General features: G+C 40.1%; 1 protein-coding gene across 2 annotated transcripts in view; it reads left to right on the plus strand.

The window, feature by feature from the left end:
• The window catches only part of LOC137296951 (BCAS3 microtubule associated cell migration factor-like), a 61,726-nt gene that overhangs the window by 12,032 nt on the left and 24,218 nt on the right, over nucleotides 1–25,476 (plus strand). For both annotated transcript variants that reach the window (XM_067828872.1, XM_067828881.1), the window contains exons 12-21: nucleotides 346–576; nucleotides 4,137–4,230; nucleotides 4,677–4,820; nucleotides 6,779–7,063; nucleotides 7,591–7,753; nucleotides 8,125–8,222; nucleotides 8,427–8,527; nucleotides 10,879–11,069; nucleotides 11,873–12,003; nucleotides 15,625–15,798. In XM_067828872.1, coding sequence (XP_067684973.1) covers nucleotides 346–576; nucleotides 4,137–4,230; nucleotides 4,677–4,820; nucleotides 6,779–7,063; nucleotides 7,591–7,753; nucleotides 8,125–8,222; nucleotides 8,427–8,527; nucleotides 10,879–11,069; nucleotides 11,873–12,003; nucleotides 15,625–15,798 — 1,612 coding nt within the window. The remainder of the gene's footprint in view (nucleotides 1–345; nucleotides 577–4,136; nucleotides 4,231–4,676; nucleotides 4,821–6,778; nucleotides 7,064–7,590; nucleotides 7,754–8,124; nucleotides 8,223–8,426; nucleotides 8,528–10,878; nucleotides 11,070–11,872; nucleotides 12,004–15,624; nucleotides 15,799–25,476) is intronic.

The raw sequence follows: 25,476 nt of genomic DNA on the forward strand, positions 1-25,476 counted from the left end.
TGCTAACAGCAATGTAAAACCAAACATACTCACTCACTCACTCACTCACTCACTCACTCACTCACTCACTCACTCACTCACTCACTCACTCACTCACTCACTCACTCACTCACTCACTCACTCACTCACTCACTCACTCACTCATCTTAATGTAAACACAGCTCATTATGTAGCAGGATCTAGGGCACTAGTTGCTAGGGTAGTAGCTTAGGAATGTTCCATCTGAAAACATGACTGGATATAGTGGAGTTTGACATGTAGTGGGGAGCAAGATGCCACTTGTGACAAACATTGATGAAGTTTCAACCAGGGAATGATGAACACTCACACACTCATTTCTTTCAGTTCCATGTGAATGATGATCAGGACTGCGATGGTCTGATTGCCCACTTTCATGCACATGCCAATGAGCCAGTTGCTGCTATGGGGTTTGATCAAAGTGGGACGCTGCTGTTGACTGCTTGTAAACTGGGACACAACTTTCATATCTTCCGCCTGATGGCCCACCCCTGTAGCTCCTCACTGGGGGCAGTTCATCATCTGTATACACTACACAGAGGAGATACCACAGCAAAGGTAGGTCTTTAAATGGAATTACTATTCACTACTGTACATGATGGTCCACCCCTGTGGCTTCTCACTAGAGGCAGTTCATCATCTGTGTACATTACAAAGAGGAGATACGACTGCAAAGGTAGGTCTTTGAATGGAATTACTATTCACTACTGTACATGATGGTCCACCCCTGTAGCTTCTCACTAGGGGCAGTTCATCATCTGTGTACATTACAAAAAGGAGATACCACAGCAAAGGTAGGTCTTTAAATGGAATTACTATTCACTACTGTACATGATGGTCCACCCCTGTGGCTTCTCACTAGAGGCAGTTCATCATCTGTGTACATTACAAAGAGGAGATACGACTGCAAAGGTAGGTCTTTAAATGGAATTACTATTCACTACTGTACATGATGGTCCACCCCTGTGGCTTCTCACTAGAGGCAGTTCATCATCTGTGTACATTACAAAGAGGAGATACGACAGCAAAGGTAGGTCTTTGAATGGAATTACTATTCACTACTGTACATGATGGTCCGCCCCTGTAGCTTCTCACTAGGGGCAGTTCATCATCTGTGTACATTACAAAAAGGAGATACGACAGCAAAGGTAGGTCTTTGAATGGAATTACTATTCACTACTGTACATGATGGTCCACCCCTGTAGCTTCTCACTAGGGGCAGTTCATCATCTGTGTACATTACAAAGAGGAGATACGACTGCAAAGGTAGGTCTTTGAATGGAATTACTATTCACTACTGTACATGATGGTCCACCCCTGTAGCTTCTCACTAGGGGCAGTTCATCATCTGTGTACATTACAAAGAGGAGATACGACTGCAAAGGTAGGTCTTTGAATGGAATTACTATTCACTACTGTACATGATGGTCCGCCCCTGTAGCTTCTCACTAGGGGCAGTTCATCATCTGTGTACATTACAAAGAGGAGATACGACTGCAAAGGTAGGTCTTTGAATGGAATTACTATTCACTTACTGTACATGATGGTCCACCCCTGTAGCTTCTCACTAGGGGCAGTTCATCATCTGTGTACATTACAAAGAGGAGATACGACTGCAAAGGTAGGTCTTTGAATGGAATTACTATTCACTTACTGTACATGATGGTCCACCCCTGTGGCTTCTCACTAGGGGCAGTTCATCATCTGTGTACATTACAAAGAGGAGATACGACTGCAAAGGTAGGTCTTTGAATGGAATTACTATTCACTACTGTACATGATGGTCCACCCCTGTAGCTTCTCACTAGGGGCAGTTCATCATCTGTGTACATTACAAAGAGGAGATACGACTGCAAAGGTAGGTCTTTGAATGGAATTACTATTCACTACTGTACATGATGGTCCGCCCCTGTAGCTTCTCACTAGGGGCAGTTCATCATCTGTGTACATTACAAAAAGGAGATACCACAGCAAAGGTAGGTCTTTAAATGGAATTACTATTCACTACTGTACATGATGGTCCACCCCTGTGGCTTCTCACTAGGGGCAGTTCATCATCTGTGTACATTACAAAGAGGAGATACGACTGCAAAGGTAGGTCTTTGAATGGAATTACTATTCACTTACTGTACATGATGGTCCACCCCTGTGGCTTCTCACTAGGGGCAGTTCATCATCTGTGTACATTACAAAGAGGAGATACGACTGCAAAGGTAGGTCTTTGAATGGAATTACTATTCACTACTGTACATCATGGCCCACTCCTGTAGCTTCTCACTAGGGGCAGTTCATCATCTGTGTACATTACAAAGAGGAGATACGACTGCAAAGGTAGGTCTTTGAATGGAATTACTATTCACTACTGTACATGATGGTCCACCCCTGTAGCTTCTCACTAGGGGCAGTTCATCATCTGTGTACATTACAAAGAGGAGATACGACTGCAAAGGTAGGTCTTTGAATGGAATTACTATTCACTTACTGTACATGATGGTCCACCCCTGTAGCTTCTCACTAGGGGCAGTTCATCATCTGTGTACATTACAAAGAGGAGATACGACTGCAAAGGTAGGTCTTTGAATGGAATTACTATTCACTACTGTACATGATGGTCCACCCCTGTAGCTTCTCACTAGGGGCAGTTCATCATCTGTGTACATTACAAAGAGGAGATACCACAGCAAAGGTAGGTCTTTGAATGGAATTACTATTCACTACTGTACATGATGGTCCACCCCTGTAGCTTCTCACTAGGGGCAGTTCATCATCTGTGTACATTACAAAGAGGAGATACGACTGCAAAGGTAGGTCTTTGAATGGAATTACTATTCACTACTGTACATGATGGTCCACCCCTGTAGCTTCTCACTAGGGGCAGTTCATCATCTGTGTACATTACAAAGAGGAGATACGACAGCAAAGGTAGGTCTTTGAATGGAATTACTATTCACTACTGTACATGATGGTCCACCCCTGTAGCTTCTCACTAGGGGCAGTTCATCATCTGTGTACATTACAAAGAGGAGATACGACTGCAAAGGTAGGTCTTTGAATGGAATTACTATTCACTTACTGTACATGATGGTCCACTCCTGTAGCTCCTCACTAGGGGCAATGTATCAAGTGTATACACTATACAGAGGAGATTCCACAGCAAAGGTAGGTCTTTGAATGTAGGTACTATTCACTACTGTACATGATGGTCCACCCCTATAGCTCCTCACTGGGATCAGTTCATCATCTGTATACTCTACACAGAGGAGATACGACAGCAAAGGTAGGTCTTTGAATGTAGGTACTATTCACTACTGTACATGATGGTCCACCCCTATAGCTCCTCACTGGGATCAGTTCATCATCTGTATACTCTACACAGAGGAGATACGACAGCAAAGGTAGGTCTTTGAATGTAGGTACTATTCACTACTGTACATGATGGTCCACCCCTATAGCTCCTCACTGGGATCAGTTCATCATCTGTATACTCTACACAGAGGAGATACGACAGCAAAGGTAGGTCTTTAAATGTAGGTACTATTCACTACTGTACATGATGGTCCACCCCTATAGCTCCTCACTGGGATCAGTTCATCATCTGTATACTCTACACAGAGGAGATACGACAGCAAAGGTAGGTCTTTGAATGTAGGTACTATTCACTACTGTACATGATGGTCCACCCCTATAGCTCCTCACTGGGATCAGTTCATCATCTGTATACACTACACAGAGGAGATACGACAGCAAAGGTAGGTCTTTGAATGTAGGTACTATTCACTACTGTACATGATGGTCCACCCCTATAGCTCCTCACTGGGATCAGTTCATCATCTGTATACTCTACACAGAGGAGATACGACAGCAAAGGTAGGTCTTTGAATGTAGGTACTATTCACTACTGTACATGATGGTCCACCCCTATAGCTCCTCACTGGGATCAGTTCATCATCTGTATACTCTACGCAGAGGAGATTCCACAGCAAAGGTAGGTCTTTGAATGTAGGTACTATTCACTACTGTTGTAATGGTCCATCCCTGTAGCTCCTCACAAGGAACTTATTCACATGCTTAGAGGACCTTGGCTAAGAATGTTATTTTTCATCTGTTCTAAATTTCAGGTCATTGACATCACCTTCACACTTGACACTCGCTGGGTTGCTGTGACAACACATAGAGGAACAACTCATGTGTTCCCTATCACTCCATATGGAGGTAAGAGAACAGTCTATTGCAAGTCAGAATATCTATCCAAATTATATACTTCGTCTTGATTACCCTTGCCTTGTTTCTTCCTAGTGAGGTCACAGTTTTATCCTTTATTCTTTGTATTATTCATTCTCCTGGTCTTATTCTACTCTGTTTTCTTTTTTGAAGATTGTAGGGTGATGGGGTAGCCTATTGGTTGAAGCAATGCTAGAGGTCGATTTCCCACATTGGTACAATGTGTAGAGCCCATATATGGTGTCCCATGTTTTGAAATTTCTGGAATCTTGCCAAAAGAACACATTCACTCACATAATTTACAATTTAACCTACTTACAACTTTTTAGGTAAATATTAAAACCAACACTAATTAGACTTCAAAGTTTTCAAACCAACATAATCCATAGTCATGTAGTTATACTGTGGACTCCAACTGACCATGTGTCTTGTTACAGGTGCAGTAAGCATGAGAACCCACTGCAGTCCTCGTGTGGTCAACAGGATGAGCCGCTTTCACAAGAGTGCTGGTCTGGATGAGATTGACCATGCTTCACCGGGACGTCGAAGCCCAGTGTTGTCTGGCAGTCCCGGCTCATCAGGTACATAATGAAGTCACAACAGAACAGTCCCTTATGGATTCCGCGGTTCAGCGGTTGCAGAAAAATATCGCTGAATTTACCTTTCCATGTAGAAAAATGTCTGGTCCGTGGAAAATGCATTTTAGTGCAGAATCCGTACAGAATTTGCCACTTTTCTGCCACGGAATTGGGTTATTTTAAAAATTGAGTGAAACCTGACTGACAACCGAAACGAAAAGTTGAGTTAATGTCAGAAGTAGGATCGGTTACACATAAAACGAACAGACAGATTTATTGTGACAACATTTTCAAAATAATTACGATTAAAGATACTTTAATAATAAAGCAAGTTTTAGGCATGTTTCAAGTAAAATTAGATGAATCTGAAACAGCAATTACATTCTCAAAATTGATCATTTTGAAAATAGAAATTATTTCAGATTTTGTTTAAATATAAAATTGTTATTTGCATGAAACCGGAAGTTGTTCGTCTGCATCAAAGTTACAAGTGAGAGGAGACAAATAACTTTCAGCGAGTGTTTAATTCTCAAACTTACTCAAGATATGAAGTGTACTGTCGACTTAATTTTATATCTGTGTTTGAGAATTAAACTTTGAAGGTCTGTATAATGTTTTTTTTTGTTTTTTCTAAATGTTTTAAGCAGAATGTTTTGCAGACTATTGAAAAATATGATGCAAACTTTGCCTAAATTTGCCGCGGAATTCTTAAAAATTTGCCGCAGAATCCAGGAGGGACTGATAGAAAAACATGATGGTTGTTTAATGGAATTAAGTCACTTTGATGATTTGCTATTCTCAGCTGCATCACATCTTATTGGTGATAGAGTTTTGTAATATGCCTGTATCTAGCTGTGTGAGTTGCCTATTGAACACAGGAATGTACTTGTAAAAATTGTTACGGAGAAGTTACAGTTTGAGCTTCTGGACTGTTCATAATTTATGACTCCTGGGGCTGATGATGAGTTTTATGGAGAAGGATGTGCAATGTGAATGACATCCCTACCCTAATTTTGTTTTACAAAGTAAGTGACCCCCCTACATCATGTACGAAATCAGTGAAGCCTCCCATCCCTTCCTATTCACAGGGACAACATTTAAACGTTTTGTCAAAATTTATTTTTTAGAATGCGAGGCAGTTTTCATAGCCATCACTAGATTTTGAAGATGAAACAAGAAAAATGTTTTTTCCATCAGTTTGCATTCGCAAAACATTGGTAATTTCTGTGCATCATGTGTTATTCAATATTATTCGAGATAAAGAAGTACCATTAAGTATCGATTGAGCTGTCATTGACAGTGGGGTACACTGCAGTGTACCTTGCTTGTAAGTGGGGTACATTGAAAATAGTAGAAGAGTGCTTAGTCCAGTCAGTAAATGACATTTATGAGTGAGGTAAGATAAAACTGAGGACTTCAGAACAAAATGGGTGAACTCCCCTTAAAATCATCATTACCCCTGGAGCTATTATAATTTATCCCTGACGTAAAAGATGTACTGGATCTACGTAAATTTATTCTTGAACTGGGATATTCAACTTATTCCTAACAGAATGTCATGGCATTTCAAACAGTTATTCAAAGGTGCCAGCTGTTGCCCAATATTAGGCATTGTTTTGTTCTCTCCATGATATTGGATTCTTCGTTTTTCTTGTTAGTTTCCTGTTTTTAGTAATGGCCCTTCGTTAATCATGTGCTTGTTACTGGTGATAAAATTTGGCCAGATGGTAAGGCTAAGTGATGAACTTTGTTGGCGTCTTATCAAATGGCAAGCTAACCGTATGAGTTATTGGTCAAAAGATCTCTAGATGGATTGTCTGGTTGAGACTTAGAGATTTATAGACTGCTTTTATATGGCTGGAATATTGTTATGTACAACATTAAACAACAGACAAGCTATGGTTTACAGATTATACTCTTCTTGACATGTTCTTCCTGACATGGAACTTCCAAATTTGCAGGGATTCCAGACCAGTACCCAACACTGATCCGACACAACGCCCTGAACAACAACATGGGTAATCCCCGCCTACCCCCCTACCCCCACCCCACAACCATCTACCCCCTGGCTCAGCTCAAACAACAGCTGAGTCTGCCAGGGATTGGTCCTGGGGTGGGGACAGGGGGCAGGCAACAGAGCCCGACCCATGCCACCAGTAGTGACAGCATTTTCAGTGTGGCTGCTTTCTTTGCGGTACCCAGGGTCTCATCCATTGGTACACAGAATCTCACTGTGGAGAGAAGAGGTGAGTGAGTCTTTAAATAAGGATCAATCAAGTGGTTTGTGTTGGTTTCCAATTATAAGCTTGTTACAAAGTCTTCTTACAAAGCCTTATTACAAATGCCCACATGGGTGCAATGTATGAAGCTGATTTCAGGTGTCCACCATGCTTGCTCGCTCGCTGGCTCCCATCCTCCCTCCCGCACTCACTCCGTCACTCTGTCACTCACTCACTCACTCACTCACTCACTCAAAATGCATACTCTAATTAAGTACCGAGTGTGTCATATTCACATATATATAATAGTGTGGTTAGATGTTCTGATATTTTGAAGCAGTACTAAGTAAGGGTGACATATGCAGGTGAGGGGAATAGTAAGTAGAACTTATGACTCGTAGGTCATGTGAACAGAAAGGCAATTTCATTGTGACTATATTGTGACATATCTATCTTACATGATTCTTCGAGTCTGGAAGTCTTTCAGTGTTGTTCTTTGGCTACCATTATTGGAATATATACATTTGATAAGCTACTGGTGTTGTTTTTTCCAGAGGGTACAAAGAAACCAGCTGAGTCCCTGTTTATCATGGGGCAGCATGGGAGTCTGATTGAGTACAGTCTGGAACCCCGGGCTCGGCCTGGTGGGGATCGGGTCGCAGATGACAGTCCTCTAGATCTGGGCGTATCTGGCAGACTGCAGTGGTTGTTGCAGAGGTGAACTGATTTGTCTCTTTACTTGATATTTTACAAATATAAGTGTGAAAACTGACTGGTTCACTTGATGAGGATGATGCCTTCATAGTCTGATCCTGGGCTCAGTTTGTTAGATTCTCCCAATGTTGATCCTAGGTCACTTAGCACCAATTTAATGAAGTAATAAATGATGCAATGATGCAGAGTTGTGCATAAATAATGCAGACTTACACATACATGATGCTGGTGTACTGAACAGAAACGTGTTCTGAAACACAGATGTCTAGTAGCAACAGCAGCCATCTTGTCATCATACTTGGAGTGTTGGATAGGGAGCAGCCATGCATCTGTGTGTCAGCCATGAAGACTTTTGAAGTTGTGTTTGTTTTCAGAAGTAAAACTTCGACAGAAGTAAAGCCCCAGCAGCCCAGCAATCCCCTCGTGGTGGCCAGTGAAGCTGTGGTCAGTCAACAGCCCACCCTTTTCCCAGGTCAGTCACTGTCCTGTGTTGACATACATCCGATGTACTGCCTCATCTGTCACCTATTTAATGGTCTTTACATAGAGCAAACACACACCCTCACACCCCTGTAACCTCCACCTGTCAACAATCTCCAAACACCTACTTACTGTATTTAATGTAGAATGGTATATCTTAGATAGCCCTATTTACATAATTCTGTCTAATTGTCAGACATGTCCGAGATGGATCCAGTATCTCGCCATGACTCCAGAGACAGCCTTTCCTCTGACCACAGCACCAAGGACGACCTTGACGAACAGTGGCTGTCCCAGGTACTGAGACATTGGTGAAGTGAAGCTGAAAAGCGACACAACTTAGTTATGATCTTCATTAAAAAACTTTCATTCATTTATTTTTTAATTTGACTTCCGTCAAGTATCACCCATTGGCTCAGTGTTTTATATATGGAATATCTCTGTTGATAGTGTTTAGAAATCCTCAGAATCCTCATTTTACTTTACACAAGCAATCAAATTATGTTGCGTTAGAAGACATGTATGAATATTAGTGAAATTAATTTGAAAAATAATCATGTGAGCCACATTCTTCATGATTTATGTTTCAGTCTATGTATATATACTGAGAGAAACGAACAAAGGATCACAGGAAAATTCAAGTGTTCCTTTAATGTTTTTCAGTTTTCATTACCACAGCACTATTCAAAGCTGGTGATGAAAACTGGAAAATATACTGAACATCATTGAAAACGCACCACCCCTAAAATTGTGGATTTCTAAGAGCAGAAGTGAGCAATCTATGTAAATTTTACATATTTGTGTAGACCAATGTTTGATAAAGAAAAGAAGCAAAAAACAATTAAGCAAAACAGTGAAGATTTAATGCAGCTGACAATGAAATAAAGATGGGGTCAAAATGGAAAGTCAGTAGCGTGTATGACCCCCGTTAGCAGCAACACAAGCTGTGCAACGTCTCCTCATTGAACGGATAAGTCTCTGAATAAAGTCCTGAGGCACTGCATTCCACTCTTGCTGCAAGGCATTGTCGAGTTCCCCAAGGTTGTTGATCTGCGGACAACGTGCGAGGCGTTGGCCGATGTAATCCCACAAGTGTTCGATGGGTGACAAATCTGGTGACAATGCAGGCCAATGAAGTAGAGGAATGTTGTTGTTAGCCAGATACTGTATCGAAACACGTGCAGTGTGGGCTCGTGCATTGTCATGTTGAAATGTGTGCAGATCTTGATGCTGGTGAAAGAAGGGAACGACGTTGTTCTGAAGAATGTTGTCACGGTAGTAAACGGCATTCACTCTGCCACGACAAACAATCAGAGCGGTTCTGTGGTGATAACTTATCCCTCCCCACACCATAATGCTGTCTCCACCCCACCGATCGGTTTGCACAACACAATCCTGATGATAACGTTCACCCCGTCGACGCCATACCCGTAGACGCCCGTCAGCATTTCGCAAGTGAAAACGCGACTCGTCGGAGAACACCACACCATGCCAACGTCGTAACAACCACACACGATGCTGTTCAGCCCATTGTCGGCATTCACGGCGATGCCTGTCAGTCAGGATGGGTGCAACATAAGGGCGTCGACAACGTAACCCTGCCGCACGGAGACGGCGTCGGACGGTGGAAGCGCTGATCAAACCACGTCGACCCTGGACAGCGTTGGCGGTTCTGGCAGCGGGCAAAGTTCGATCCCGAATATGGCGCCGTACAATGTCTCGATCTTGACGAGGGGTGGTAACACGTGCCTGACCTGGGCGTTGCCGGTCCCTGCTGGTTCCTGTTTGTTGGTATCTGTTAGCAAGCCTCAGAATGGTCGAATGATGACACCCAAATCGTCGTGCAATGTTTCTGCTTGAAGCGCCGACCTGCAACATACCCAAGGCCTGTTCTCGTTCCTCTGGTGACAATCTTGGCATGGTGAAAAAAACTTTACTTACGAAAGTACTGTGAAAATGAGAACGGTTTTGTGCCGAAGGTCATTTATACCCCTGAACAGCATGCTTTCTGCATGCAATTTGTGCCCTTCGTGTGTGATGTGCATGAATTTTGTTGTTTTCATGTGATGTGTTCGATTATATGTTCGAACGATCCGTTTTTTACTGTAGAGCGTTATTTACGATCTAGTGTGTTATTATCAAAATTCCCACCATTAATTTTCCATTTCCAAAAGATTCTATTGCCTTATTTCAAAATTTACAGGTGGTGCGTTTTCAATGATGTTCAGTATATTAAAGGAACGCTTGAATTTTCCTGTGATCCTTTGTTTGTCTCTCTTGGTATACATAGTAAAGTTTAAAGATAAGTTGATTGTTGTAAGGCTGATGTACAAGGCTGGAGGATGCTTACACAAGAAGACAATTCTTACACAAGCAGAATTAAGTAGGGAAGGATTAAATGGGGAAAACAGTGATTTTGTAGTCAATAAAGCAATAGGACTAAGACTGCTTGACTGTTTAACGACAGGGAGGTGATGTACGGTAGAGTGTGTAGATTATCACTTGCTTGATAGCAGTGTTAGTAGCTTCAATGAAATCTCTTTCACAGTAATAGTAAAGAAGTAAAGAAGTTCTACATCCATAGAGCTCTTCTTGTTAGTCTTATACATGTTTTGGAACTCTATGTACTTCATACCCTTGTGTTGCAGGTTGAAATCATCACCCATGTTGGGCCCCACAGGAGGTTGTGGATGGGTCCTCAGTTCTCCTTCAAGACCTATCAGAACACCACCACTCTGTCCTCTACGTCCTCTGCCCTCCTGTCCCAGAGTCCTGAGACACAAGCTCATGTGTCTGGGATGGACATAGCTGCAGACGAATGTGATCTTGAAAGTCTGAAGTAAGTGTCTTGGAATGCAATGATTTCGAATTAGCTTTGGAAATCCTTCACAATTAAACCTGTGAAGATCTGGGTTAGAATTGGTCTTATAGAACCCATACTTGCTGTAAGAGGTGACTGCTGGATGGTCAGACTTGCTGACTTTGTTGACACATCATTGAATCCCAGTAGCGTTGATTGATGCTCATGTTGTTGATCTCTGGATTGCCTGTCCAGACTCACACCTGCCTGTCTATTTACAGACTGCTGCCACATAGCTGGAATGTTGCTGAGTGCGGTGTTAAACAACAACGTACCAAGTTTCAAAATTTGATATGTTACCTTGAATTTGACCAAAGTGGAAAATTTAGTGAATTATGTAAGGTTTACTGAGGGTTTCCAAAGTTGGCATTGTACTGAGGGTTTCCTAATTTGGCATTGTGATTAGGGTATCTTAAGCATGATATGGGGGGTATGCAAAGTTAGCATGACACAGAGGAGTTACATAGATGGCTTTATAATGAAGCTTAACAATAGCAGCATTATAATGAGGATGATGAAGTTTTTCAAAGGAAGCATTATACTGGATGCTTAATGGGCATTAAAACTGCATTACAACTCCTTGTTTTATTCTGGACCATAACGTTTCGGGGCTTGTTCTACCCCCATCATCAGGTACAACTGAACAGTAAGACTGAAACTGAACTGTAAGGCTAATGCTGTGGTCCAGAGTAAAACAAGATGTAGCCCAGAAAAATCTCAATGTTCAGCATTATGCTGGTTTCAAACATAGCAGGATGATGAAGGTTCACTGACTTATCCAGAATCCATCAAGCCAGATCCAGCCCTGTGGCCATCTCGATGACCAGGCCAGCCTACAGGCGATCCTCCACCACGGACTACAGCCCATCTCCTGGCCGCACCCACACTGCTGGGGCTCTCCTTATAGAAGCAGGTTAGTTTCACTCTTGTCTATTGTAACAGTTGCACTTCCCACTTGATGGGGTTATAAGACTTGATTCCACTTGATTTTCACATCAAGTTCCTGACAGCATCTTTATAGTATGAAACTAATGGTTTTTTTTAACACCCCACTCAGCAGTATTCCAGCTATATGTAAATAATATGTAATAAGTCTGGACCAGACAATCCAGTGATCAACAGCATGAGCATCAATGACACCAGTCAAACGGGCCAGCAAGCCTGACCATTCGATCACATTGGTTGCCTCTTACAACAAGCATGGGTTACTGAAGATCAGTTCTAACCTAGATCTTCACAGGTCAGTGAAACTAACAAAGCAGCAAGTATAGATAGGGGAAAAACAAAAAAAACATCCATAACAGTATGGCAATCCCTCAGCACATGTGATATGTTTCTTGCACAAGTTAGTTACGATAAAATCAAAGGCCCCAGGAAACACGATGATATATTAATAACAGATATAATAATTAAAGCTGCACACACCCACATCCTTTTATACCAGAAATAACTTACATCAACTAATATACATATTAGTAATGCATTGCAGGTTCAAGATAATGTGTGCACTCTAGATTCTTATGCTTTAGCGTATAAGTAAATGTGCTGCACAATACAGTGATAATCAAAGTAAAGTCAAGGGAGCTAAATCTTGGACTTGGCACAAAAGATCATTGTTTTTTTGAAGAGGTCCTCCTTGGGTTACATATCTGCATTTACTACTGCTACAAATATCCTGTGACAGGTAGAACTTTGTTTTAATAAATTCTGTTGGTAACATTTTCATGAAAATGTTGAACCGTTGAAAAAACACCCCTGTATTTTTTCTGATGTCTTATGCCCCAGCACCCAGAGTTACCTCCCCTATAGCTCATGTGCAGGTATGTGCCAGAAGCAAAATCTCGTCATTTCATCTACAGTGAACATGTGTTGAACCTCCCTAGTGGAGAATTAATGATGTTTTGAGATGTAGTTTGAGAATGCAAATACTGTATGTGTATTGCATTCATTTCATTTGCATTCTGAAGACTGGGCAGTGCAATGCAGTGTGGTGAAGTAGGAAGTTCGTCAGCTTATGATGTGATGTAATTGACCGCTTGCTTTTGTGCTTCCTGAGTTGATTAAGCGGTACCAACTTTTCTTGGTTCTTGGTTCCATTGATGGACAACTGTATTTTCATCTTGGTCACCCAGGGCGGTACTTTCGCTGCTTTGCAGCGGCCAGTGGCCATGGGGCAAATGACTTTAAGAAAGTAACTTGTCCTGATTTTTATGACATAATCATGATTATTTAATTATGAAAGAATACATCAACATGGTATTTGATGTTAATGTTTAGTGGACTACTTATAGAGAAGTGATAAACAGCAAAGAAAGGTAACTCTACTTTACGATCATTGTGAAATTTAATAGCTACATTTTGAGCTGTTATGAAATAAAATAAAAGTTTATTTGCAGTTTCAAACTGTAAACAGAAATTGTCTAGTAGCCCATGGACAAGTTAGATACCATTATTTGATTGCCTGAAATAAAAACTGACTTTTCCCGGGCATTGGGAGATGGTACTTTGAACCCCTGAACACTTGGATAGACAACTTCTTTACTTCGAAAATCTGAAATATTTTGTGCCAAATTAAAATATATAATTCATTAACATATGATGGTATAATATAGACTACACATGAAGGCCTACACAAATACGAACAATTCAATGGTTCCTTTGTATGTGATACTCACAGTGTAATTTCCTACTTTCATATTCATTAGTCAACATGAATAATACATCAATGACACAATAGCTGGCATTTAACATTAACACATTAATGCACCCTGCCTATTAATAATCATTTGCATATATTACAAATGATAATGAGATATTGTATCATTTCACAAGAAAACAATATGTAGACGTTTAATGTGATTGTTTACAGACCACAGCCTCATAGCTTAATATTGTTGAATGCAGCTTTAAGCAGCAATCAGTCAGTCTAATGGATTCCATAGAGAGCAGGTCAGCTTGTTGAAGGGGCCGACCTCTTTGGTTGTGTGAACAAGGCAAACAACTTCCATTGGGCCTATGATTTGAATCCCAGTAAAGGAATGAGAAATGTTTTCTTTAAAACTGAATTTGAACAAAATATCTCACTACCTCACCATGAGGCTCGGAATGCGCCTTCATTTGGCTGGGAAGTATGTAACAGGGCAAGGTGTCATAACACAGATAATGTGGTTGACATCTTGGGTGATGTGGACATGGTGTCTGAGTTTGAATCTCAATATGAAACTCAGGACTTTCGTGGCAGCTATAATGTCATGGCCTGATAGTCAGCTATAGACCTACGCCATGTAGTAGTAGTTGATCAAGGGAATGTTTCATGGAAGCAATAGTTCAGTTAGTAGGATGATGGTGCATTGGAGTATTTATGAGTCAGATTCAAACAATCTGTCCTGAATGCTATGTAGTCTAAGTAAACTTAGGCTCAGTGCTATTCGTTACACTGCCATACTGAGTCGAAATCTAGTAGAAACACAATCCCTTGTGTCATTGAGAGGATTGAGGATTATTTTTGAAAATATTAAACTTTTGAGATGACCCCTGACGATCTTGATACGAATGGCAGACAATAGCAAGCGTGGACCAATGAGAGGGCTTGCTTTGACCACACCCCCTTTATGTGGCCTTGTTGTCCTTGTTGTTATCGTTCACCATTTGTGTCAAGATCGTTCAGGTGAGGGTCAAAATCGACTTTTAGTCGACTTGTAGAAATAACAATAAAGAACTGGTAGGTGTCCTGAGGGGCGATGGATAGGCTAATAATCATCCATGATTATGTTTAGATGAAGTTTTAGATCGATTGCATGTGATGGAAGCATAGCAATCGGCAAAGCATGCGGGTAGGGTACATTGAAGTGTTCGGCCTTGTCGAGATATATTGTACTGTGAAGAGTTTCAAGTTGGGGGTCATCTCAAAAGTTTTATATCTTTACAAAAAATCTTTAATCCTTGCAGTGATACTAGGGCCTGTGAATAGAAGGTCATGTCAGTTAACCTTTGAGTGACAAATGACCATCGAATCAAATGTGAGACTGACGAACGGATATAACCAAACAGGCAACAGCTACTATTTTTGGTTTGGCGGGACTGGCAAAATGTGTTTGGATTTTCTGTACTCTGTCACTGAAACTGATCTCTCAATAAAAGAAAATCTGCATAAAACACAGATATTTGACCTGCAGTACATATACTTAGGAGTTTTTGTTGACATAGTTACTATGTGCTTTTTACTGTTTCCGCAAAATGGCATCCTGGAATATTAACAAAAACACTATTTTCATGGACTCTTTACTCACTGTTGTGAGTAATAGCATTCACCATATTTATTGTTCGGAAGTTATCGTGTGGTAGATAGTGATAAGAAGCACTAAAGTACAAACTTTGAGGTGAAAACGGTATGTGCAAATGCTACCTTGCATGATTAAGTAAGCTTTGTACTGATTAGTCAGTTAGAAAGGTTAGCTGGAATGGTATGGAGCATGCCTATGTTTGGTTCAAATATTTCAAAAGTTGATTGTAAAGCAATGACTTCATGATGCAGGAAGTTTTGACCAGTCTCCGAATCTGAGTGATGTTCTATGCGGGTGGGCGGAGTCGAACCTAGTCCGCCAGCCCCGGAGCAGCGAGGAGGAAGAAGATCGTCTCCGGGAGACTTTGGCTGATGCCATGGTGGAATCTCCTGTCAAGGACTGTGGACCCACCAGCATGAGGGAAGGTGAGTTACCAGGGTTTCAATGCTTACCAATTTTCATTTAAGTTAATAATGTTTTTAGTTTGGCTGAATGTTACTGTCATCAGTGTTTTGTTTATTGTCCCCTGCCACAATGTGGAACAGGGACTATGCCCCAATTGTGTTTCACAATATCCCATGAACTATTGTACCCAATATTTTAAAATTTGGGGATTATGCAGACACCAGTCAGTTTTGGTGACCTTGACCTTATTTTCAAGGTCATCACATCACTTTGGCCACTTTTCAGATTCTTGTTAACGTGATATCTCATGAGCTATTGTACACAACATCTTTAAATTTGGTGACAGCCTACACTAAGGCATTACACAAACACCTGACCCTGATCTTATTTTCAAGGTCACCACAACACTTTGGTCACTTTTCAGATTCTTGTTAACGCAATATCTCATGAACTATTGTACCTAATGTCTTCGAAATTTGTCCAGTCCATTTTGGTGGGCTTGACCTTATTTTTAAGGTCAGTATTATCAATGTTTTATGGTTCTTTAGCAGCGGAGGACATTGCCATATTTATGACAAACACTTGTATTAAGATTGTGGACATCAAAAAATGATTTCAGATATTTTCTGAGTGTGAGCTATAAAGGTATATTGAAAACATGTGACACAGTAGAAGCTGTCAAAACCTGCATCTGTCTAATCCAGCAAGTTGTCATCACCAGCATAAAATCCAAGTCAAAATCCACGACTTGTACATTTATCATCACCTCTGCAATCCAGCACATTTTCTAAAACGGATTATTTCCTCAATCCCAATGAGTGCCACATAGCTTCTACTGTAGCTGGAATGTGTTTTTCTTGTTTCAATGGTCTAAGAGTTCTTTAAAGTCCAGACAACAGGAAACGAAATGCTGATGTTTTTATGTCTGAAATCTACCTGAAATCTGACCTACACTATGGACACATTTAGGGATGGTCCCATCCTCTCAGGTGGCATAATCTGCTCTACAGAGTTTGCTTACTTCCAGTGCCAGAAACTGTGGGTCCAAATCTAAGCATCACCATGGTTATGTCTCTGTGTGTTTGTTTTCTGCCACACTCAGCAATATTCCACCTATATGATGGAAGTCTGGAAATAATTGAGTCTGGACCAGTCAATCCAGTGATCAACATCATGAGCATTGATCTTTGCTTTTGTATATAAAACGAATTGTGTTGGAACCATTTATTGATTTGATCTCACACTTTAAAGGATATGCCTTGTTTTGATGGGAAAAAATATGCTAATTTTTTACAATGTTTGCTTTAGACAGATTTATAAGCGTCTTAACTTGTAAAAAGCCTCCCACAAACTGTAAGTGAGCTCTTTGCATAACATAAGTTTCATTTGCAAAATAGGTTTAGAAGAAATAGCCTGTTTATTATTCTCCCTATACACCATGGACTTGAACTCTCGTTCCATTCACACTGAACTTTCTGTTGAGGTCAGAGACAGGCAGAGTTACTTCCCTTACACCTCAGCCTTGCAGCATCTCAGATGATTTCTTGAGTGTGTTCTAGATTTAACTTGAGGCAAAAAAAATATCATAAAGATGTAAGAAATGTTTTTTGAGAAAAGCAGTTGCCAGGAGCTTATTAAATGTTGTATGAAAAATGATAAACATAAAAAACTGTTTAGTAATTTCAGTTTCTGCTTGCAGTATCTACTATATTATATTGTCTCTCTGATTCATGTAACTCTCAGGTATTTACTGTTTTATTTGAAGAATATTGTTGACCTAATGCTATAGGAAATGTAATTCTCACAGGGTTCTGGAATTATGTATTTGAGGAGAACCAAATCATTTAGTCTCCCCACACTTGCTGCAAAATGAGGTTGTTGCAAAACTGATATTGGGTCATCACAATAGCATAATACAATACTGGTCTAACTGGTCCAGATACACTCATTCACTCGCTCATCCACCTACCTACTCACCCACCTAACATCACTGATTCCAATTGTACCAGATTGGTATTGCTTCATCGTCATGATTAAGTGCTATTTTGATTGTTCATTTAATTGTCATAGTTTTAGAGATTAGTTGACCAATTTTTAATACCAAATTTCATTACCAAATGTAAACATTTTTTATTTCATTAATGGTAAGTGCAATCATTATCGTCCGAAAGTACCTGAAGTTACAGATTCAGCACAAAAGTATTCATGAATATCAATCTTTTAAAGCTTCCCCTGATTTCTTAGAAAATATGCAGCCATTATTTAAAATTTCCAAAGAAATAAGCTGGTTCCAGAAATATACAGTTTCACTATGAGATTCCATTAATGTTATAACTTGGTGCTTAGGTCTGAAAAGACCAATGTAAATATGGCTGCGGCACTGTTTAGCAAGCACATTTTATGAGTCAAATATCATACTTCTCCTATTCTTATTTTTAGAGTAATATCTTATTACCGCCATTGCCACTAATACTGCTGACAGTAATGATGGCCCTTTGTTGAGCACTATAATCCACACATTAATGCATGCACAGAGGAGAAAAGTTATAGCTCCATCCCTCTAAAAACAGAAACAAAAACAGAAGGCTACAACATTAACTTAAGCTGTTTTCAATATTTATGAAATGATTCGAAAAGAAACTAGAGAAAACTCAGCAGTTGTCTCTATTTCCAAATTTCAAATTTTCTGTTTATACTCTTATGACAATTAACCATTACAGGATAGCGGGTTAGCCCAATAGGTTTTCACATCAAAGTCTAGGTTCCATTCACCAAATGGGTACAAGGCACCTATTTCTTGTGCCTTCTAATCTGGGGCCCCTTTCACAAAGCTCTCGTAAGCTTAAGATCTCGTAACTTTTCTCGTAGCATTCGTACCTCCTATACCATAACATAGGAAGTAGGAATGCTACGAGAAAAGTTACGAGACCTTAGGCTTACGAGAGTTTAGTGAAAGGGGCCCCTGATATGGCTGGAATGTTGCTAAAATTGTGTAAACACAAACTTATTTTCAGAATGAATTTACCCATTTCCATTCATCACAAAGCAGTTTGTTTTTAAACTTTCAATTTCATATTCTGTTATTTATCTTTTCAACATGTTTCAATTTTTTTTCAAATATCCTCACAGTTTATTTTTACCAACATCTCATGCGTGAAAATCATTTCTGGAAGAGTTGAACTTAAATTACCTTTTACTTGTAATCATTTTGCAGTGATTTCTTTCCATTAAATCAGAATAAATGTCATTTTCCACAAGAAGTGTTTAATGCTTTTAAACTAGGCTTGGCACATAAATTTTGCACTTTTGAAATTTCATCTGCCCGAGGTGTATTTTGCAGCCCTTCATGATAACTGTTTTCTGCACAGTTGGGTTTAATTAAATCGGCAACAAGACAACTTTAATTTTGATCATTTTCCGTGATGAGAGTTAATGTGCGCGGAATCACCTTGGTTTGGTTGAAGGTGACCTGCTGTGTACTGGGTGCGTTTGAAGTGTACCATCCAAACATGTCGTTAAACACAGGTAGTTGAAAGAAAGCTACAAGTCCTGGGTCGTATCTGACCTGAGCTGTCTCATCATTAACTTCCATCTCGTGAGTGACAGAAAGTGTACGCCTGTCATTTTCACTTTATGTTTTCCTGTGTTGAAACGAGCGCTGATGATTTCCCCATGTTTGTTAATTCTGAAATTACCACTTATAGTGCAGCATTCATTAACCCGCGCAATCCTTTGCTTTGTTCCAAAGTTTATGAGCCATGGGTTACAAAGCACGCAGGTCTAGCTCGTCCATTGCTCTACTGATTACTCCCTGCGAAATCAACCAGCGTTAACTAAATTATAGAGCTTCAACGCTCCCTCAACCTGTCATCGGAGGCAAAACGTTGCTTGACGACATTCACGATTATTATAGAGGGTTGTTGTGTATTTATTCTAAAATGCGTGTTGACAGTCTCGAAACATCCAAGTCGAGATTTTCTGATCACAGCAGTGGCATTTTTTTTCATCAGTTTCAAAATCTGGTTTGCTCACACATGTCAATTAAATACCAGATAATTTCCTTTGCCAGTTTTTAATAACTAAATGAGGTTGTTATTATGTATGAGTCAACACACGGGGAAGATTAGGCTGTAATTATGTATTGGTCAAAAGCACTTAACAAAAATGACAAGTCCCTGTGTCAGCTTTACGAGCTGGGTGTCCTGTGACATCAATGCTCTTTTGAAAAGCAACAGCTTGTCCATAAAACTTCATACAAATATTGAGAAATTAATCACATGAGGAAGTACGGTTGAAGTCACTGTGTAAATAAAACAATTATTCTGGAGATTTTCGTTTTATTGTTGATATCAACGTACTTATAATGAAACATGCCCTTGAATAGTTTGCACTTTTCAATTTTCAGAAATGTGTTCTAATTTATTTATTTTTTAAAAATATTTATTCAACTTATTTTGTGGAGGGTGAATAAAAATATGAGAATGTACTTTTAAAATAGTCAGTGTACAGAAAATATAATTGGAGAACTTTGGTGCATGTGATTTTCACAAGCTGAAATATTGATCATTTTCCCAAGTATTTTTTTATAGAATGTAATGTTTTTAGATCAACTATAAAAGTCTTTTTGTATAAATTCAATTAAACCTTTTATTACCATTACTGCTGTTCTGTAAACCACAAAAAAGCTTTTTTTCTTGAAAAATCATTGAGAAATTCAAGCATGTGTCAGAATATACATGACATGAAATTGACAACAATAGATGTAGATATGAATGAAAAGACTTCCACCTTCCCATATATTTACAAGCCGCGGGGGAGCACACTGTGACACTAATTACAGGCTGTTTAGAAAAGAGGAGTCAAATATTATCTAGCAAAGGTTCAGCTCTGACATATTTCCATTCGGATTATTAGCCATATTTGTGCTTTTGCTACCTAATATTACGCCTCCATTTATCGCTGAACAAAGCCCTATGTGTGATGTACCAGGGAGATTAACTTGCCAGCTCTATTAAACTTCTGACACCTTGTCATTTCCGACAGTTCTTTTCATGCGGATGAGCCGAGAGGAGTCCTTTTACCTCTGTCATTCCCGCTCATCTTATTCGACCTTCGAACTTTTTGACTCAGATTCTTTTGACAGATGCCCAGGCGACAAGGGACATTTGAGTCAGTCAGTGCTGATGCTCAATGGTTGGAAACATTTCCTATGTTTTTCGACAAACTCTAAAGGAAATTGAAAGGGAACAGTGCTTGAGTGCCACGGCTGAACGGCCATTATGCCTGTCGAGTGCTAGTGTCTGATTGTTTTGTCTCCGGGGGTGTGGACAATGAACTGAGGAACAGGTTTTATGCATTAGATGCGTGAAGTATTTCCACACGTAGATCTACGAGGGTTCAGTGTAATTATGAATCATGATCAATTTTCAGTACTTATATTGACATCGACAATGACAGAGACGACAATGTTGGTTTTATCTACAGCAGAAAGTATTGAAGGGAATTAGAGCTTGTGTATTATGCCACGACAGCAGAACGGCATCTTGGGAAGAAGCCCAGCAGGACTATACATTCATGTGTTCAGATCTTATCTCCTTCAAACCCAAACCCTCAATACATGCACCCCATGCCTGACCCTTGTCTCAATTGAATATTAAACCCCAAGCACCTATTAATTTATGACACGTTAATATAGACGAGTATGCAAGGGTTCCAAGCTGGCATCAATGTGATGTAATGAGAGCCTCAGGTCAAAGGTGAAACCCTACTTTTGTCGAAAGCCCCAAACGGCATCTAGATGAAAAGGGAATCGTAGGATATTAGCGTTTTGTCGAGACCATTCAGTTCGTTCAAAGTACGGTGGCGTCTCACAAAATAGCACAAATACCTACCGATTATTGTTGCACAATTATGACATTTGTTAACAGTGAAATCACTTTAATCGTGGAACAACTTAGTTATAGTGCTTAGTTCGGAATGTCAGTACTTCTGGTGCAAAGCATAGTTTATCTCAGTACAGGACTATTGAAAATTACTTTGTATTGAGCAGAACGAGGAAAGACCTTTACAGAGAGACTGACATGTAGTTTTCTTCAGTGTTAATGGCACATAAATAGTTACACTTGAATGTGTTTATTACACAGCCGAATGTCAGTCTTTTTGGTGATAGATAAAACCCATGTCGAAAAAAATGTACACATTTTTCTTTTTTTTTATTGCATATCTGTACAGGTTGTTTTTTTTATGAGATTAACATATTTGTGGTTCAAGTTTCTTTTTTAGGAGAAATTAGCAAATTTTCCAGCTTGTGAACTAGAGCATACCATTTTTTATGTTTATGGAATTCACACCGAAAAAAGCTTCAGGGTCTCGTTATAGATTGCTTACATCAAGAGTTTTTCATTGGTGGAAATAAGTTTACATTCTTAACACTGCATCTGGATGTTAAAATAGTAACAACTGCACATGGAAATTCGTGTTATGTTAATACTTAGGTGTCATGGGTCTTGAGTATGCATGAGGTAAGTGACGATGATTATGATGATGATGACAATGGCAATGGCACTGGCGATAACAATGATGAGGAGGAAGAGTAGGTGGCTGATGATGATGATGATGAATGTTGAATTTGATTCAGATGAGGAACAATATGATGATGATGATGATGATGATGATGATGATGATGATGATGATGATGATGATGATGAAAGTGACACAGCATCAGTACCCTGGTCAGTGACTCAGTCTGCTCTGATCAAACAATGGCTGCAAACCGTTGGTAATTGGCACTGATTGGTAATAGCAGTGGAGAAATAGATGCCAGGAGCAATCCAGGCGTCAAACTTCTGAGTGCCCACCTTAGTCATTTTATCAGTAATGTTGCCTCATATGAAATACATACTATGACTTACTAGTGCTCCAGAATTCAGTGGACACAAACACACGCCTAAGATTCAAAGACTAACATCGTCCATGAAATCACACCCAAACCTTCAAAGTCTGAAGCACATTTCTTATTAAAACTTTCCTTTTAGATTGCTTGTAATACCCCATAACCAAGTAGTACGAAAACATAAAAATAATGATGTTAATACAAAAACAAAACATAAGTTCAAACAAAACAACTACCAACCATCCCATAGTTCATCCAACCTATAATTTCTGACAAATTTCAAAATTTAAAATTCAGACAAATTTAACTTTGCAACGCTAACACACCCTTCAAGCTGCCCCACCTTTTGGTCAAATCAACCTCTTCAATGAAGCACTAAATGACCCGGTGATCCAATGTGGGAAATACACAGTATGTCAGAAAGCACATGTTAAGTCTCCAAACGATCACCATCGTCATCATCATCGCTGCCGTCATCATCATCCACCTCATCATCATCATCCTTCTCCACCTACTCTTCCTCCTCCTTCTCATCATCATCGTTGTCATCATCATGCTTCTCCACCTACTCTTCCTCCTCCTCCTCATCATCATCGTTGTCTTCATCATGCTTCTCCACCTACTCTTCCTCCTCCTCCTCCTCATCATCGTTGTCATCATCATGCTTCTCCACCTACTCTTCCTCCTCCTCCTCCTCATCATCGTTGTCATCATCATCATCATCATTACCGTCGTCATCATCATCATCATCCACCTACTCTTCCTTCGCCTCCTCCGCCTCCTCCTCATCCTTCTCCACCTACTCCTCTTCCTCCTCCTCCTCCTCCTCCTCATCATCATCATCCTCATCATCATCCTTCTCCACCTACTCTTCCTCCTCCTTCTCATCATCATCATTCTTCTCCACCTACTCCTCTTCCTCCTCCTCCTCATCATCACCATTATCATCATCATCATCATCGTCGTCATCATCATCATCATCATCATCATCATCCTTCTCCATCTACTCTTCCTCCTCATCATCCTTCTCCACCTGCTATTCCTCCACTTCCTCCTTCTCCTCCTCCTCTTCCTCCTTCTCATCATCATCATGCTTCTCCACCACCTCTTCCTCCTCATTCTCCTCCTCCTCTTCATCCTTCTCCACCATTATCTTCCTCCTCCTCATCACCATCATCGTCATCATCATCCTTCTCCACCTACCCTTCCTCCTCATCATCATCATCCTTCTCCACCTACTCATCATCATCATCCTTCTCCACCTACTCTTCCTCCTCCTCCTCATCATCATCCTGCTCAACCTACTCTTCCTCCTCTTCCTCTTCCTCCTCCCCATCATCATTATCCTTCTCCACCTACTCTTCCTCATCCTTCTCTTCCTCCTCCTCCTCCTCATCCTTCTCCACCTACTCTTCCTCCTCCTCCTTATCATCATCATCTTCATCATCCTTCTCCACCTACTCTTCCTCCTCCTTATCATCATCCTTGTCCACCTACTCTTCCTCCTCCTCCTTATCATCATCATCATCATCATCATCATCATCATCATCATCATCATCTTCCTCCTTCTCCATCTACTCTTCCTCCTCTTCTTCCTCCTCCTCATCATCCTTCTCCACCTACTCTTCCTCCTCCTCTTCATCCTCATCCTCCTCCTCCTCCTCCTGCTCCTCCTCATCCTTCTCCACCTACTCTTCCTCCTCCTCTTCCTCCTCCTCCTCCTCCTCATCCTTCTCCACCTACTCCTCCTCCTTGTCATCATCATCATCATCATCATCGGCCATCTCCACCTACTCTTCCTCCTCCTCTTCATCGCCATCGTCATCATCATCATCATCGGGTAGTTTAATCTGAAACACTGACTGCTTTGAGTGAGATTTAGAAGTTGGTGTTTTGAACAACAAGGTGAGAAAGTTCTATGTTTATACATCTAAACTCAGTATGAGCCATGTTCAGTGTAACTACTAACACCATTATCTAGAAGGTGATTACATTACAGTACTTGACATCTGTAAGTCTTTACATTGATGTGTATCAATCTTAAATGCCATGCACAGACTTGATAATGCTATTATCTGGATTATCAGGGTTTCAGTGCACTGTTTAAACTGGCGTGATTAGATGAAAAAAAGATAATACTGTATTATCATGAAGAAAATTAGGGTTGCATTGTAATGGGGGAAGAAACAAGTAACTAGACAGACGCTAACTGTTTGCTTGGTTGTCGTTTATGTATGGTTTTACATTTTTCTTTAGTGTCATATTCCATAAATATTGTGGCAGGTGACACCAGAAATAGGCTACACACATTGCACCCATGATGGGAATCGAACCAGGGTCGTTGACTTTTTGGCAAGTTTATGGTGCCTCTGCTGTGATATGGCTGGAATATTGCTAAAAGTGGCTTAAAACCACACTCACTGGCTCATGTTTTTTACAAAAATCCAAACACATTCAATTATAGTCATCTTAAAACATGAATATTCACTTACTTCACTGCTGAATCATAACAGTCCTATTAAATACACTGACCTACCAATAAACACCTCAACAAAACAACAGAAAAACACTAATCAACAATGAAAAATGTATTAGGGATGATTTGAGGCATACATTGTAACGTAATAACATATCACAAGGTTTGCAAGGTAAGGACACATGTAGACTGATGATTGAGAAGATAAAACTCTTTCTTGTAATGCCATCAATGACATTAGTTCTTTGTGATCCATTTCTTGAAATGATTTTATCCAGTATGAGACCATTACAACATGAGTGGAGAAAGTCAGTTTGAGATGACCCATCA

Source organism: Haliotis asinina, chromosome 1 (genome assembly GCF_037392515.1).
Source record: "Haliotis asinina isolate JCU_RB_2024 chromosome 1, JCU_Hal_asi_v2, whole genome shotgun sequence".
Classification (NCBI taxonomy): Eukaryota; Metazoa; Mollusca; class Gastropoda; order Lepetellida; family Haliotidae; genus Haliotis; species Haliotis asinina.